At 40.8% G+C, this 17,113-nt stretch overlaps 1 protein-coding gene across 1 annotated transcript in view; it reads left to right on the top strand.

The window, feature by feature from the left end:
* Positions 1–259: 259 nt before the first annotated feature.
* Positions 260–17,113, top strand: part of LOC149463217 (uncharacterized) — a 71,413-nt gene continuing 54,559 nt past the window's right edge. Inside the window, exon 1 of the mRNA XM_089675688.1 lies at positions 260–613. Coding sequence (XP_089531814.1) covers positions 260–613 — 354 coding nt within the window. The remainder of the gene's footprint in view (positions 614–17,113) is intronic.

Here is a 17,113-nt window from a genome sequence, read left to right as displayed (position 1 = left end):
CCAATAATTATGATTTTGTTCCATCCCATTCTAATATGGACACCTCAGGCCCTCCAAACATGACTACTGTTAAAACTAATAACAACCTGAGACCTCCACACACACCAGTTATTAGACAAAGGAACTTCTCATACAACACACCAAAGCATTATCCTAATATCCCCATCAGTAATAGATTTGACACTTTAAGGAACCTACATAGCCCTTATACTGCTCATAAACCATAAACCACCTTCCACCAACAGACAACAATCTAGGAATGGACTTCCACCATCAAAGCACCATCCTAATTCTCAGCCTAGGTCACCATTTAGAAATGGACCATCATCTAGACCACACCACAATAACCAGAAGGCGAATTTCTGTCACAGATCACCATCTAGTGGACATCAACAGAATTATTATTACAATTCTAATTATCAACTTGATCCTTACTATAATAACGGACAACAATATTCTTATCAAAGAACGCCTTCTAGGAATAATTATAATAATCATAATGGTTATCACAACTCTAACCATACTCAACATAATTATTCGCATCATGAGAATAATCACCATAATGAGCAGTCACACTCGAATCACTATAATAATGAATATAATCATGGCCAATGTAATAATCCCTATCCTCATTATCATAACCAATCAGATCGTTTTTTAGACAGAGGCCCAGGAGTAAAAAGGGGCCTAAGAGAAGAGGAAGACAAGGAGGGATCAGGTATAACAGACAAAAGAAGAAGAATGTAATCTCCAGAGGGATTTATAACCTTATTGACAAAACCCTCACTAATGATGAATTAAATCTTCTGAATAAAGGTTTAAAATATGCTTGTTCTGTTAGTGGATCCTGCTCAGATGCTCACACACTGTAGTTAACAGGAGACATTTTATTAGGTGCTTCTAGCTGCCATTATACATGTGTCTGCCCTAGAACTACAACCAAAGAGAGGCAATAACACAGTTGTACCAGTATCTAAGTAGTGAGACCCCTAGAGGCCATACACAGCATATAACATATTGCTACATTCTTTCTCTTTTAAATAAAAGATTCATAGTCTCATCGCTTTGAGTGTCCATATACTGTTCCCAGGGCCCTGTATCATCTCCTTCTTGTGTTTTTCTCAGATGTCTCCGATTTCTCCTCCATCTTCTTCCTTCCTCTGTTATAATTTCATAGGACCGTGGTCCCAATTTCTGTACAACCTTCGCTTTTTTCCAGTGTTTGTCATATTTCCCTATTGGCTGAATCCGTACATTGTCATTGCTCTGGAGAACAGGCAGATCTTTTGCAGATTTATTATAATAGAAAGCTTGCCTATCTTGATTCTTCGTTAGTTTGGCTTTAACATTGCCCACAAGCTTTGGCTTTAGTAGTTGACCTGCAGTTGGTAGGAGAGTCCTTGTACGTCTACTCATAAGCCGCTGTGCTGGACTGGTGTCTAGGCCTTGTGTGGGTGTGTTTCTGTGGTCCAGTATAGACAGGTATATCTCTGTACCTGCCTGTTTTGCCTTTTGCATGAGTCTTTTGGCTGTTTTTACTGCTGACTCGGCTTTACCATTACTCTGCGGATTTCCAGGAGATGATGTCTGGTGCTCAAATTCCCACCTCTCCCTGAATTTTTTGAATTCTTCCGATGTAAATTGAGCGGCGTTGTCAGAGAACACAATATCCGGAATGCCATATCTGGCAAAATGGGCCTTGAGTTTTTTAATTACTGTTTTGGCCCTTGTGTCTTGTAAGTAGTCTATCTCCCAGAAGCTGGAAAAATAGTCCACAGTTACCAGATATTCCTTGTCGTTCCACGTGAACAGATCTGTTCCTACTTTTGACCATGGTCTGTTTGGAATTGTATGTGGTTGCAATGTCTCTTTCGGTTGCTTATCATTGCACGATGCACATATTTCACACTGTGCTATAAAGTTTTTTATGTAGTCATTCATTCCAGGCCAATAAACATATTCTCGTGCACGACGTAGACATCCTTCTACACCTAAGTGAGTCGAGTGCAATCTTTCTAAAGGCTTGTGATCTGAATGCACCACCACTTGTCGACCGTAGGTGTACTGGTGAAATTTCTCTAACCCAAATACTACCGCTAGTAGTTCCTTCTCGATTTGAGCATATCCTTGCTCTGTTAGAGTTAACGCTCTGCTTGCATATGTGATTGGCTGTTTATCCTGCATTAGTGTGGCTCCAAGGCCGGTTTCTGAGGCATCACATTGTACTACCACTGCTTGATCTGGATCAAAATATTTTAGCGTTGCTGCGTCTGCAATAGCATTTTTCACTGACTGAAAAGCAGTTTCATGGCTTTCTGTCCATTCCCAGAGTACGTCTTTGTGAGTTAGCTGTCTCAGTGGCTCACACATGTCTGATAAATGCTTGCAAAATTTGGAAAGATAATTCACCATGCCCAGGAATCGTTGTACTCCACGTATATCTGTAGGTGTCGGCATGTCCTGTATCGCCCTCACCTTCTCTGGATCGACTTTAACACCATTTGAGGTAAGAAGATGTCCAATATATGGTACTTCTGTCATTTTTAGTTTGAATTTTTCCAGGTTCAGTTTGATTTGTTTTTTTCTACATCTGTCTAAGAATTGTATCATCTTTTTATCGTGATCCTTTGTTGCGGATTCTAGATCATCACCTTCCCCAACTATTAGTATATCGTCTGCTATTATTTTTACTCCAGACAGTCCTTCCAAAGCTTGCATCAATTTTTGTTGGAACACTTCTGGAGCTGGGCTTACTCCCATTGGCATTCTAAGCCACTTATAGCGTCTAAATGGGGAAGAAAATGCTGTTAATAAACTTGATTCTTTATCCAGTTCCACGTGCCAGAACCCATTTTTCACATCACATACCGAAAATATTTTAGCCTTTGATAGATCTGGTAGAATATCTTCTATTGTTGGCATTGGATAGTGATTTCTTTTAAGGGCCTTGTTCAGTGGCTTAGGATCAATGCATATTCTTAACTTGCCTGATGGTTTTTTCACTATCACCAAACTGCTTATCCAGTCTGTGCTTTCCTGTACTGGTGCTATCATACCTCTGCTGTGCAAATCCTGCAGTTCCTCTTTAAGCAGTTGCATTAAGGCTACAGGTACTCTTCTTGTAGGCAGTCTGGTAGGCTGTATTGTGTGATCAATTTCTAGTTTGTATTTACCTTCCAGGCACCCATCACCTTCAAATAAATCAGCATACTCTGTTTTTATGTGGTGAAAATCCAAAATGTATTCTGCCTTTTGTGTAGGATTTTGAGTATTGTCAGAAACTTCCAGAGCCATGATGTTATGGGACTGCACCTTTATTAAGTCCATAGCCTGAACTGCTTTAACTCCCAGCAAAGGAATGTGATCGTCCTCCTGCAACACAGTAAACTCCACTCTGTAGCTCTTTCTGTTACGTGGATTTCTTAATTTTAGCTTGCATGTTCCCATGGGTTTCAGAACACTTTTGTTGTACATGACCAGTACCTTATCAGTGGGCTCAATGGGAACCTGTTTGTTAAGCAGAGTAAATGGAATGACATTGCAACTTGCTCCACAATCCAGCTGAAATCTTATGGGCTGTTCATCCACCATAAATATGGCAAAGAGCTGCTTTGCATCATTGGCTACTGGCTGTTTGACTACATTGACGTTCTCTGTTGCAGACTGCAGCTGCAGCCATGTGATGCCCTCTGTGCTGTCCTCGTCTGTGTCCTGGGTCACTGTGTGGACTTGTCTGTACTGTTTGCTGGTTTTGAATCTGCACACAGCTGAAAAGTGGTTCATCTTGCCACAAGTCCTGCAGGACTCCCCATACGCTGGACATTTCTCTTTGTCTCTTTCATGTCTTTTGCCACAGTATTTACACTGGACTGAGCTCACAGGGAGCCTGGACCTTGCTCTGCCTTTCACAGATACTGCATGTACTGAGGCATCACTGGTGCCCTCCATCATCTTCAGCCTGTCTTTAGTCAGCTCTGCAGCCCTGCAGATTTGTATACATTTCTCCAGCGCCAGCTCTTCCTCCCTCAGTAATCTTTCTCTGAGGTGAGAGTCTCTGATGCCACACACTATCCTGTCTCGGATAAGGGAGTCCCTGATGTCCCCAAATCCACAGGTTGCAGCCAGTCTCCTCAGCTCTGTCACATATCTGTCCACACTGTCCCCAATCTCCTGATTCCTTGAGAAGAACTTGTATCTCTCCACCGTCTCATTATTTTTGGGGTCACAGTGCTTATCAAATGCTTGCAGTATGTCTGTCAGTGCCATGCTGTCTGTGAGCAGGGTCTCGGCTAGTTCTCTGCCTTTTTCCCCAATCAAGTAATAAAACAGCTTTACTTCCCTCTGCTCATCTCTGGGTGCCACTGTCAGGTCCACATACAGAGTAAACTCTTCCTTCCAGTGTCTCCATGTCTGTGAGAGATTGGAAGAAGTGACATCCAGTCTCTGAGGGGGTTTCAGGCCACTCTCCATAGTGCAGTCTGATAGGGACTCTGTACTTACAGTTGCTGATTCTCTGTACAGTTCCAGTGTCACACAATCTGTATTTGTAGACAGAAGACTTGCTATTCAGAGGTTCAGTGCCCAGCTGCCACCATGTTCTGTTAGTGGATCCTGCTCAGATGCTCACACACTGTAGTTAACAGGAGACATTTTATTAGGTGCTTCTAGCTGCCATTATACATGTGTCTGCCCTAGAACTACAACCAAAGAGAGACAATAACACAGTTGTACCAGTATCTAAGTAGTGAGACCCCTAGAGGCCATACACAGCATATAACATATTGCTACAATGCTCCACCAGCCAAACTTAACAAGTTTGCAACTTTCATAGATATCCATAAGTTCACGAGAAAATTATCCCTAAAAAGACACTTTCTGACTAACCCTGTTACTAGGGAAATCAATAATACTTTCCCTAATAGTATCAAGAATTCCAATCTGAAGAATGCCTCACTGTATAATCCCCCGGCACACTCCCATATTACCATTTTTAAAAGTATGGTTCTTAACCACTTCCCGACTGGCCGTTGCATATAAACGGCCGGATGGTGGCAGTGCAGGGTCGGGTGGTCGTCTATAAATGGCCTCCCCGCACTCTGCTTGGGAGCGCGCAGCACCGCAATCCAGTGCGCGCTGTGTCCTCCGGACACAGTGAAACACCGATCGTCGGACGGGACCTCTGTACGAGGTCCCGATCATGTGATCACTGATTGGCCAATCAGTGATCACATGCAAAGTAGTAAGCAAGATGTCACTTGTGACATCATTGCTTACTACGTGTGAAATCTGTGAATGATCACAGAGGTCACATGGTACAAGGCTATTCACAACAGCCTTGTACCATGTGACAAGCTGTGACCAATCACAGCTCACTCAGTACTTCTCAATGAATGCACACATAGAGAAAGAGAAATGATTGCTTTTACATCCTATATGGGTGTAAAAGAAATCAGTGTAAAAAAACAAAAAACAAATCATCACCCCCCACAAGTAGTACAGTGTCACCATGGTGACACTGTACTGCTAGGGTGACAGTATGTAAAAAAAATAAATAAATAAAAAATAATAATATAAAAAAATAAAATAAAAATGTAAAAAAAAAATGTTTAAAAATTATAATTTTTGGTTATAAACTAATTTGGATTTTTTTTTTTACTAAAAAGATAATGGAATACATTTTGGCAAAGATTTATGATGAAATATTATTTATTTGCAAAATTTAACAAAAAAACACTTTTTTTCAAAATTTTTGGACATTTTCATTTACATAGCAAAAAAAATAAAAATCCCAGCGGTGATTAAATACCACCAAAATAAAGCTTTATCTGTGTCAAAAAAAATGGTAAAAAATTCATTTGGGTACAGTGTTGCATGACCGCGCAATTTTCATTCAAAGTGTGATAGAGCTGAAAGCTGAAAATTGCCCTGGTCAGGAAGGGGGTAAAAGTGTCCGGTCTGGAAGTGGTTAAAGATCTACAGAAAATGAAAATTAGAAAGCCCACTAACAGGTATCATGATCAAAAACGTATTGACTAATTAACTAAGCACCTATTGGAAGATAAAGAATTGGTGGTCCGTCCTGCTGACAAAGGAGGCGGTGTAGTCATTATGAACAAAAACTATTACATTTCCCAGGTACAAGTTATCTTAAACAACCTATATACCTATATGGAACTACCGAACAACCCACTTATCCCTTATAAAAGATTATTAAAGGCACTCATTAAAAAAGGTTTTGATGAAGGTATTTTAAACATTAAAGAGAAAAACTACCTGTGCCCTATAGTCCCCAAGCTTCCAGTCTTATATTGTTTACCAAAAGTGCATAAGGATCCTGTCAAACCCCCGGGGTGCCCAATAGTCAGCGGTATTGATTCTCTCTGCTCCCGTGTAGGGGAGTATATAGATTATTTCCTCCAGCCCCTAGTTGGCAGCACACCATCTTATCTAAAGGATACCAAACAAGCTCTAAGAGATATTAAGAACATTACACTTAGCAACCCCACATATCTTGTAACAGCGGATGTAGAAGCTTTATATAGTAACATTAAACACGCTGATGGCCACACAGCTGTTGAGTTTTATTTAGATACTGCCGATGACATCCCTCTAATATAAAAGCACTTTATTTTAGAGTTACTTGGTTTTTCCATGAGTCATAACTACTTTTGGTTCGACAACAAATATTATTTGCAAATGACCGGAGTTGCTATGGGTGCGAAGTTCGCACCCAGTCTAGCCAACCTATTTATGGCAAGATGGGAGGAAGACTTGATTTATTCTCGTGATTGGCCCCAATTAATTTTCTACTGCAGATACATAGATGACATCTTGCTATTATGGGAAGGAGATGAGTTTACATTAATTAATTTTTTACTACTCTATATAATTCATTAAACATCAAGTTATCTTTTCAGTATGATTATTTCTCTATTAATTTTTTAGATGTTACGCTTTTTAACACTGGCAACACTATTTCTACAAAGAGTTATTTTAAACCCACGGATAGGAATAGTTTCATTCCCAAAGACAGCTGCCATTTACCTAGATGGCTAGCTAATATACCTAGGGGACAATTTTTACGTATACATAGGAACTGTACAAATCAAGAAGATTTTATCACACAATCCAACATTCTCAAAAATAGATTCATTGAGAAAGGATACAATGCTATCTCATTAGAAAGTGAAATTAATTAAATTATTATTATGGATAGGAATGACCTTTTAACCATCAAACCAAAGGTCCAAGTGGAAAGAGTTTGTCCTTTCGTCACAAATTTTTTGACACAATATAAGGACATTGCCAAAATTGGACCATCCTCAAAAGCGACCCAGTTTTATGTAACACGTTACCGGATTTGCCAGAAATCACCTATCGCAGAGCACCAACACTTAGGAACAAGCTGGCACCTAATATAATTAACCCTCCCAAACAACCAAGTTTTTTCTTTAACCGCAATGGCTTCTACCCCTGTAATAGATGCATGTTATGCGTTTATAATGGTATACACAAAAATACTGTAAAATTGTTTAGATCGAACAGGTACAACTTTCGATATCGAAAATACCATTACATGCAACACTACACATGTGGTCTACCTCTTAGAGTGCTCCTGCGGGAGGCAATACGTTGGGAGAACGACTCGAAGGCTAAGAGACAGATTGCGCGAACACTTGAAGAACATCACAAAGGGGTTTAAAGAACACTCTGTATCTATGCATTTCAGACAACATCACCATAGAAACCCCCACTGTCTGAAATTTACAGGAATTGATGTTATTAAAAAACAATGGAGAGGTACATATAGTAAAAGAGCTGTATCAAAGCTCGAAACTAAATGGATATATTTATTACAAACGCTGTCACCCTCTGGCCTGAATATCGATCTTGATATTAATTGCTTCATAGACACCAGTTAATAACATCATACAATTTCACATTCCTAATATGGGTACATTTTTTCTGTCTTTCACACTGATGATGGTTTTTATAGTCATTATTATCCATTTTACTTTAAGATGGAGAGTATTTTATACTCTTATACTTTTATGATCCATCCCCAGCTTTAACAGCTTTTATTATTATTATTTACCACAGTATATCTATATTTATTTATGTTGCTATTTTACACCTATTGGGCATTACAGGCCTCTTTGTTGTTGTTTTTTAGCGATGTTTATTATCATGGTGTAGGACATTATTTTCATGTATGTATACATATTTTTATATATGTTTTATCATTACGGTGTGGAACATTACTTTTATAATTTTTATTATATATGTTTTTTATACTGTTTTTAATTTATCACTATTTTAGTTAATATGAGGTATTTATTTCTTTGATTGATAGATTATATTTGTTTAATCATATATAGTGACAGAGGACATGCTATATACAGAAACAATGGTTTTAAAAGGAGAGAATTTTTCCCTACTATTTACTCCACATCTGGCCACCAGGTGGTGATATTGCTGCGGCCCCTACCATATCTCTGCACTGAGATTGACACCTTGGTATAATCCACCAATAACGGCTCTGGAGTTATAAGACTCATTTGGACCACTTCATATGGAATCGCAAGATGTCTATATGCCCCGTCAAATCATTTGCCACCTATTACTCTTCCCCTGCGCTCTGTGCACATCCTTCGGCACTTAATGCTGTCCCAATCCACAGCAAAATGGCCGACGGAGGTCTCACTGCGCATGCGCAACTTGTATTTGTTCTCTAGGCATTCATAGCCAAAAACATGGCCGCCGCACACGCTAGTGCGCATGCGCGTGAAGCCCACGATGACGCGGAATTACCGAAGGGCTCATTTGCGCCCTAGCCTATTTAAACAAGCATATGGAACAGGGTTCTCTCCCTTTGAAAATGTGTTGTTACACGAAACGCGTTAGCAAGATACCCTTTCTCATGGAACACTAACCACATGACCTACTGTCTACCTCAGATGTAAGTGCTGGTTCTTCTTTTTTACCTGTACCTTGATGTTACTCCTTTGTGATCATTAAACATACTACACTATTGGAGTTCTTTCTCTCTGGGCTCATTCTTTTGGCACTGAGAGTCCTTATCCTGAAGGAACCTTTCTGGATTCTCATCTGAATGCATGATCCCCCTGATGGCTGGAAATTGCACTGCTGGACGCAGTTAATCTAAGATGTGGAAACCTGCTCTGGATAGATGACAGCTGGTGAAGCACCCCCACCTGATGACCACATCCGCATGCAGAGTTCCCACCCCCAGAGTACCAAGGAGTAGGTCTTATATACTCCAACGCACATTAATCTGTGCTATCTGGTTAGTGCATAGTATGCTCATTGTTTCCAGCCACAGCAGTCACGAAAGTTAATCGTTGCGCATTGTGTCACCACAGTCACATTACTTCGCATGAACTATATCCAATACGCTTTGTTACTGTGAGATACCATTTGTGTACTGTTAATACTATATAGCGCTGCATCTGTACTATTATTCTTAATATATGTGTAAAGCACTGCATAAATTGACAGCACTGTAAGAGTACCTAAAATAAATAAATTATTGCACTTTTTGGATTTTACATGCATTGATGATTGATAACATGCATTTAGAGCACCGCACTATTATTTTAACATATTTCTATTCTGGAACTGTTGCCAATACCCTGAGTGCTAGCTGCTACCTTCTATACCTAGATTTATATTGATCTTGTGTAATACCATTTTAGTAGTCTATATAATTTGACCAGCGCTCGCTTTATCATTATTTTTAAACAATATAACTATTCTACATTGCAGCTCAAATTCTGTCTCCTACAGTGGCTTAGTGGTTAGAACTCAGAACTTACAACACATGGGTCATGAGTTATAATCCCAGTCATGGCTGCATCTCAGTTTGCATGCTTTCTCTGCACAGGTGTGTTTCTACCAACACTCCAAAGACATACTGTTAGGTTAATTGGGCCTAGTCTTCTTCTTCCCGATTTTTTTTTTCGGCCGATTTTCGACCCATCTATGGCCTGCATTAGATTGTAAGCTCCTTGACATTTGTGAATGCCCAAAATATGGAGATCAATTTCCAGGGTTCTGTCAGTGCCAGGAATATAGATCAATTAATTAAGATTTTGGCTACTGACTAGAAAGTGGAAAGGGAATGAATCTTACCTTGTCTTCTGACAAGTTTGAATTTTTCAATTTTCCTTCTGTTTATATTTCATTACAACTTTATTTTCTCTAAGGCTGCGTTCACACTAGCTTTGTCAGCAGTCATCAGACAGGCATTTGGGAAGCAGTTTTTACGCTTCTCAAACGCCTATGAAAATTCTGCACATGGCAGCACACAGTGCTGTTCACACTGAAGCTTTAGCATTGCATCAAGGCAAAACTGGCGTCTCATGTCGAGTCAGGAGGAGTTGAAGCCTCGCATTCAAGTCTATGGTGCCGCTCCTCAAATGCCTGGCAGACATTTGCAATGCAGTTTCGAGGCATTTTCGGAGCATTAATACCATTTAACTTCATTACAGGCATTTGTGGTGCAGTTTTAACGCTTGGTAAATGCTTATCATGTGAACTAGCACTTAGGACTTGTTCACACCATTTGTGGTGCAGAAACGCATGCAAGAGCACGCATTGTCCAGCACAGCAATGAAATGCAATGCCCTCTGCAGATATGCGCAGGTACCATGATGAAAACTTAATTGCACCTCCACATGTCTAGTAAAAACAGAGGCATTCACAGCCACCAAAACGCATGGCACCACACTACTGTGCGGTTAGGTGCAACACACTTTTACAATAACATGCCTGCAGTATTTTTGCATGTTCCCACACGTTAGGCAGCCCATTGAAATTAATGAGCTGAGGAAAAAAAAGTAAAAAATGTACATTCACACAGGTCCTCTGGCCTGTACAGCATGAATGAGGGGGTTGTTCATGAGGTTGGAGCCACCTGTTACACTATGTGGACACAGCAGCTGTATGAACACAGGTTTTAATCTGACAGGTGTGAAGGCGTGGGGAAGTGGCCCTGAATGCTCACTGTCTGTGTTCAGGGCTGTACACCTGCACCCATATGCTTGTCAAATTATGACCTGCAGCATTTCCATAGCGTAACATAGATTGCCTGCAAACAGCGACAGCCACAAAAACAAACCCCTGATTCCCACTCTACAGGCCACAGCACCCATGAGCCCCAAAACCTCAATTACACACACAGCTTTATTTATGAACTCAGTACAGTTTTATCATTTAGATTTCACAGGAATATGGTTGGGATTATGTCCATTAATAATGTTTTTAGTGTATTTTTACCATAAATATAATTTGGATATTTTCTCTGGCGATGGGGGGCTGTCAGGTATGCTGTACGGGGCCCCGTGATATCTAACAGTGGCCCTGGGTGTATGCTTGTGTCTGTGCCACCTGTATAGTTAGGAAGAACCTTGAACCTCTGCTATGTACCTCAATGGATCTAGAAATTGGACATGTTTTTAACTGAAAATACAATTATTAGTAATGTTTCCCCTGCAAATGAAGATCAGCTCCTTGGTGGAGAACAGCAATCTCGCCATGTCCAGATGTGGTCTGGAATTCCACAAAAGAACAATTCACAAAACTAAAAAATAGACTTGCAAGTTACCACTAAACTCTCCTAACTACACTCCCATCCACTAACACTCCCCACTACCACTTCAGGGTGTGTGCAAACATCCTTCCGCAAACATCATGGCGTATTTCTGGTATGACAGCTGCTCTAGCGCCTCCTCCAACAGCTGTCTTGGTGTTTATTTGTGCACCATAGCAATTTTACATGTGGCTCCATTGTGTATATGACATTTGCAAATATGTTTGCAGTTCTATTGTGGATTTGGCATTGGTGACTGTATGCTTGCAGCTACATTGGCATTGGCGAATATATATTTGCCAGTAAAGGCCCAAAGTCAACATAAATTGGGGGCCCAATTTATTACTGTTAAGAGGATTGTAGAAAAAGAATAGCTAGCTGGACATTGAACACAACCTATTCATTGGTACATAACATGGTCTTGTGGTGCAATAGGCGGCTTTTGGTTTGTTATTTTGGACATACTTGCATATGTGCACTCTAACAAGGAAGATTTGGGAATATTATATAGCTAGGAAAAATAAGTGTTAGGGGTGCTAGTACATTTCAGATACTTATATAGCGCTGTCAATTTACGCTGCGCTTTACATATAGATGTGGTAAATTCACATCTGTCCCTAACCTTCAAGGGGCGTACTAAAGGCCCTAACTTACATTCATACATATACTAGGGCCAGTTTTGACAGGATCCAATTAACCTACCAGCATGTCTTTAGAGTGTGGGAGGAAACCGGAGTACCCGGAGGAAACACAGGCACAGGGAGAACATGCAAACTCCAGGCAGAAGGTGCCGTGGCTGGGATTCAAACCAACAACCCTAGTACTACCAGGTGGAAGTGCTAACCATTTAGCCACTGTGCAACATTCAACTAGAAAATGAAATAATCCCCCCAAAAAATACATAGTACAAATGTTTATTGATCAAATACACATTCCACATTTATTTGGACAGCAACAAAAAGCTACAATATCTTGGTGAAAGAAAAAAAAACCCACAGGATTGATGTTGCTAAAATAGAACAGTCCTGCTCATAATAGCTTACAATCTAAAAGATTATACTTCTAATGAACTGTGCTTTCACAGGTTACAGCAGGAAACAAACAGTTAATATGAATCACTTGGGCTTATTCACAAGACAAGCTGCAGATCGAAATATCAATATAAAAATACATACAGTTGTGGCCAAAATTATTCAACCCCCACTGAAATTGAGTGTTTTGGCCAGTTTGACATTGCTTTTGATCATTCAGTCATCTTGCTTACATTTACATTAAAGAGGCACTTGTAGGTCAGACAAATATAACATAACAGTTATAATGAAATAACCACAAATGTCTTTTCTGTGCTCACAGCATTATCAGTTTTATTCAACCCCCAAGTGACATTCAATCTTAGTACTTAGTACAGCATCCTTTTACAGTTATAACAGCTTTTAAACGTGAAGCATAGCTTGACACAAGTGTCTTGCAGCGATCTACGGGTATCTTCGCCCATTCTTCATGGGCAAAGGCCTCCAGTTCAGTCACATTCTTAGGCTTGCGCACTGCAACTGCTTTCTTTAAGTCCCACCAGAGGTTCTCAATCGGATTTAAGTCTGGTGACTGCGATGGCCACTCCAAAATGTTCCAGCCTTTCCTCTGCAACCATGCTCTAGTGGACTTGGAGGTATGCTTGGGATCATTGTCCTGTTGAAAGGTCCAACGTCTCCCAAGCCTCAGGTGTGTGACGGACTGCATCACGTTTCCATCCAATATCTCCTGGTACTGAAGAGAATTCATGGTACCTTGCACACGCTGAAGCTTCCCTGTACCTGCAGAAGCAAAACAGCCCCAAAGCATGATTGACCCTCCACCATGCTTCACAGTAGGCAAGGTGTTCTTTTCATCATAGGCCTTGTTCTTCCTCCTCCAAACATAGCGTTGATCCATGGGCCCAAACAGTTCTAATTTTGTTTCATCAGTCCACAGAACACTATCCCACAACTTTTGTGGTTTGTCCACATGGCTTTTGGCATACTGCAGTCGACTCTTCTTATTCTTTGGAGACAGCAAGGGGGTACGCCTGGGAGTTCTGGCACGGAGGCCTTCATTACGCAGTGTGCGTCTTATTGTCTGGGCTGAAACTTCTGTACCCACATCTGACAAATCTTTTCTCAGTTCCTCAGCAGTCACACGGGGACTTCTCTCCACTCTACGCTTCAGGTAGCGCACAGCAGTCGAAGTCAGCATCTTCTTTCTGCCACGACCAGGTAGCGTTTCAACAGTGCCCTTTGCCTTGAATTTGCGAATGATGCTTCCTAAGGTGTCTCTTGGTATGTTTAACATCTTTGCAATCTTCTTATAGCCATTGCCCTTCCTGTGAAGAGAAATCACCTCTTCTCTTGTCTTCCTGGACCATTCTCTTGCCTTCACCATGTTTGTAACCACACCAGTAAATGTCTAGAAGGAGCTGAGTATCACAGTCATTTTAAAGCTGCCTAATTGGTGCTTATTATGCTTGATTGCTGCTCGGTGACATCCACAGGTGTTTTCAATACCTGATGGAAAGCACCTGTATGAACCTCTGTTCTTCAGAGTGGTAGTCTTTAAGGGGTTGAATAATTGTGGCAATGAAGAAACCACATAAGAACCATTTACTACTGTATTACATAAACAATTGATGTCATTTTAGTTGCATTTGGGTAGTTACAACGTCCTTGTAGGATTTGATTCTGAATACAATTCCAAATGTACACTATAGTCCCTAAACCCCTTTACAGCATTGGGGGTTGAATAATTTTGGCCACAACTGTACGTGCCAAAATAACACCTCCCACTTCCCCAAATCCCCCACACACACATTTCTCACCATGTTTGTCTCAAAACTGCATTTCATTCTAAATAAAGCAAATTTGGAAGAGCAGAGCAATGGACATGTGTTAGGATTACAATGCAAAGATAATAAACACACAATCATTGTACAATAACACACAAACACACCTTAGAAGGAAGAACATGCAAAACATTTACAGCCCACATCAAAACACAGCGTGAGTGTGGCCTGGGGCACTTCACCACAATATCTCTTCCTCCCCAAACCACCACAGACAAGGACTTGCAGAAATAATGTGCCTATACAAGGCAAAAAATCACCACTACTGGGTCTCTTTATATAAGGTAGGCCACACCCACCACTGTCATTCATTTGGTCAGAGAAAGTGTTTGCACCTGATTAATTCTCTTCCCACCTGTGTTAACCCTTGGTATTCAGGCCCCACAAATCAGAGTCAGAAAGAAAGCCACAGTGAAGTGTACCTGTGCAGCATACAACAGAACATTGAACAGGGATGTGAAAGGGAACCCTATTGGCAATATTTCTTGATCCTATGGGCACAATTCACTCCAGATTATCACATGAGTTAAGGCAGTCACATGACCACATCTCGCATGCAATACTGAAAATGCCAATTCACTTTTGCTAGTATGCGGCATTTTCCATAAATCGGAAAAACACTCAGGAAATCAAACATAAAAAGCCCTTACACCCCGGTCACATCAAAGCCGATTTAGAAATTGTGCGACGTACAGTGAAGATGCTGATTTCCTTACAATTTGCAAGACATCTGACACAGATATCTATGCAAATCGTCACAAAAGTAGTACATGTACTACTTTAGAAATCAGTGTCGGAAACGCACCCATGTGACTGCTCTAATAGCAGACAATAGGGTGCGACTGGGCATACGATTTGCAAGTCGCATGTCATGCAAATCGCGTGCCAAGTCGCATCCAGGGTGCACAATTTCAGGTGCGATTTGGGAATTCAAATTGTACCTGATATCGGATCTAATGAATGTGGACTCGCAGGCAAAACCACGTTTTAAAACGTGTGTTTTGTAAACAAATAGGGGGCGCGCGCCGCCGCCCTATCTGTCCCGCCGATCACCGCCGCAGATGTGAGTCGCCGGGTCACAGCTGGTCCTTAGCGGCTATGTCCCGGCGATCGGCGGCAAACAGTGACAGACAGCACAGCTGCAGTAGCTGTCTGTCACTTTTCTGTCAGCTCGAGGATGAGCTGATCAAGAAAGAACAGTTTCACTTTCTCGATCAGCCTTGTCCCGTCCAGTACACACCCCCGCCCCCTAGTAAAACACTCCCCTCACTCCTATAACCCTTCCCTGCAAAATAAAGTTAACCCCTTCCTCCCTATTGCCATTAGTACAGTGTTAGTTTTTTTTTTTTTGCACTGATCACTGTATTAGTGTTTTTGGGGATGTCAGTGACCCCAAGTCAGTACCCCCCAATGTCAGAATGTCCGCAGTCCTGCCATAAGTCGCTGGTCGCTGCCATAAGTCCATGATTGCCGCCATAATTCGCTGATCGCCGCCATTATTAGTATAAAAAAAAAACTAAAAATCCCAGTATCTTTCCCGCCATTTGTAAACGCTATAACTTTCACGTAAACCAATTAATTTACACGTATTGGCGTCTAGTTCTTTACTGTGTTGATTTGCTTTAAAAAAAACTATTTTTAACACATTTTTAATTTTTTTGGAAATGGCAGATATTGTTTAAAGTGAAGTCCTGATTTTTGGCAAAGCAAATTTCAAAGTGAACATGTCTCTGCAGTGATTTTTCATGGTGTTAGACGTGCCTCTTAGCAAGTCTGCTTTGTGAGTCTGATTCCTGGTGTGTGTCTCGTTAGTAAATTCGATTGGGCGTCTACTTGTTGACGCTGCTCAATAGTAAATCTCTTAGCGGGGTAAAAGTAGATAGTCGCTCATAAAAATTAGACGTTCGCCCACGGAAATGCGCCCAGGCACAATAGTAAATCAGGGCCAATGAGTCTATGCCACTGACTATAGGCCTGTCAGGAGGCTTCACTGGGTCTTTGTGTACTTTTGGCAAAATATAGAATACCGGCAGCCTTGGTGCTTTGGGGCACAGATATTCCTTTTTCTTTTTTGTTAATAATTTTCATCTCATAGCCCGATTTAATAATGGTCTTAAGTGTCCACTTGTATTCGAACACAGGATTCTTAGATAATAATTGATAAGTGGAGGTGTCACCTAAGATATTATAAACTTCATGAATGTAATCCTTTTTGTTTAACACAACCACATCACCTTCTTTGTCAGCTGGTCTGACTACAAGGTCTTTATTGTTTAAGAGTGATTTAATGGCTTTGTCAGGACTTGTTCCTTAAATTACAAATCGGAGACATCACCAACCACTATTCACATTTAAGCAATGCATCCACATTCAACCCTCCTTCACAAGCCAATTCTGCTGTGGGGCTATTTAAGGAACAAGTCCTGAAGAACCTTAAAAAGCTTCCCATTAAGAAAACTTATAAGGATCCTAATACCGACAAAGCCATTAACCACTTGCCCTCCTGAGGATTTACCCCCCTTCCTGACCAGGCCTCTTTTTGCTACTCGGCGCTACACTAATTCAACTAATAATTGCGCAGTCATGCAATGCTGCACCCAAACTAAATTTATGTCCTTTTTTTCACACAA

The sequence above is a fragment of the Staurois parvus genome, unplaced genomic scaffold (assembly GCF_062004578.1).
Source record: "Staurois parvus isolate SC_StPar_1 unplaced genomic scaffold, SC_StPar_1.0 ptg000156l, whole genome shotgun sequence".
NCBI lineage: Eukaryota > Metazoa > Chordata > Amphibia > Anura > Ranidae > Staurois > Staurois parvus.
This window is presented reverse-complemented; position numbering and strand designations above follow the sequence as displayed.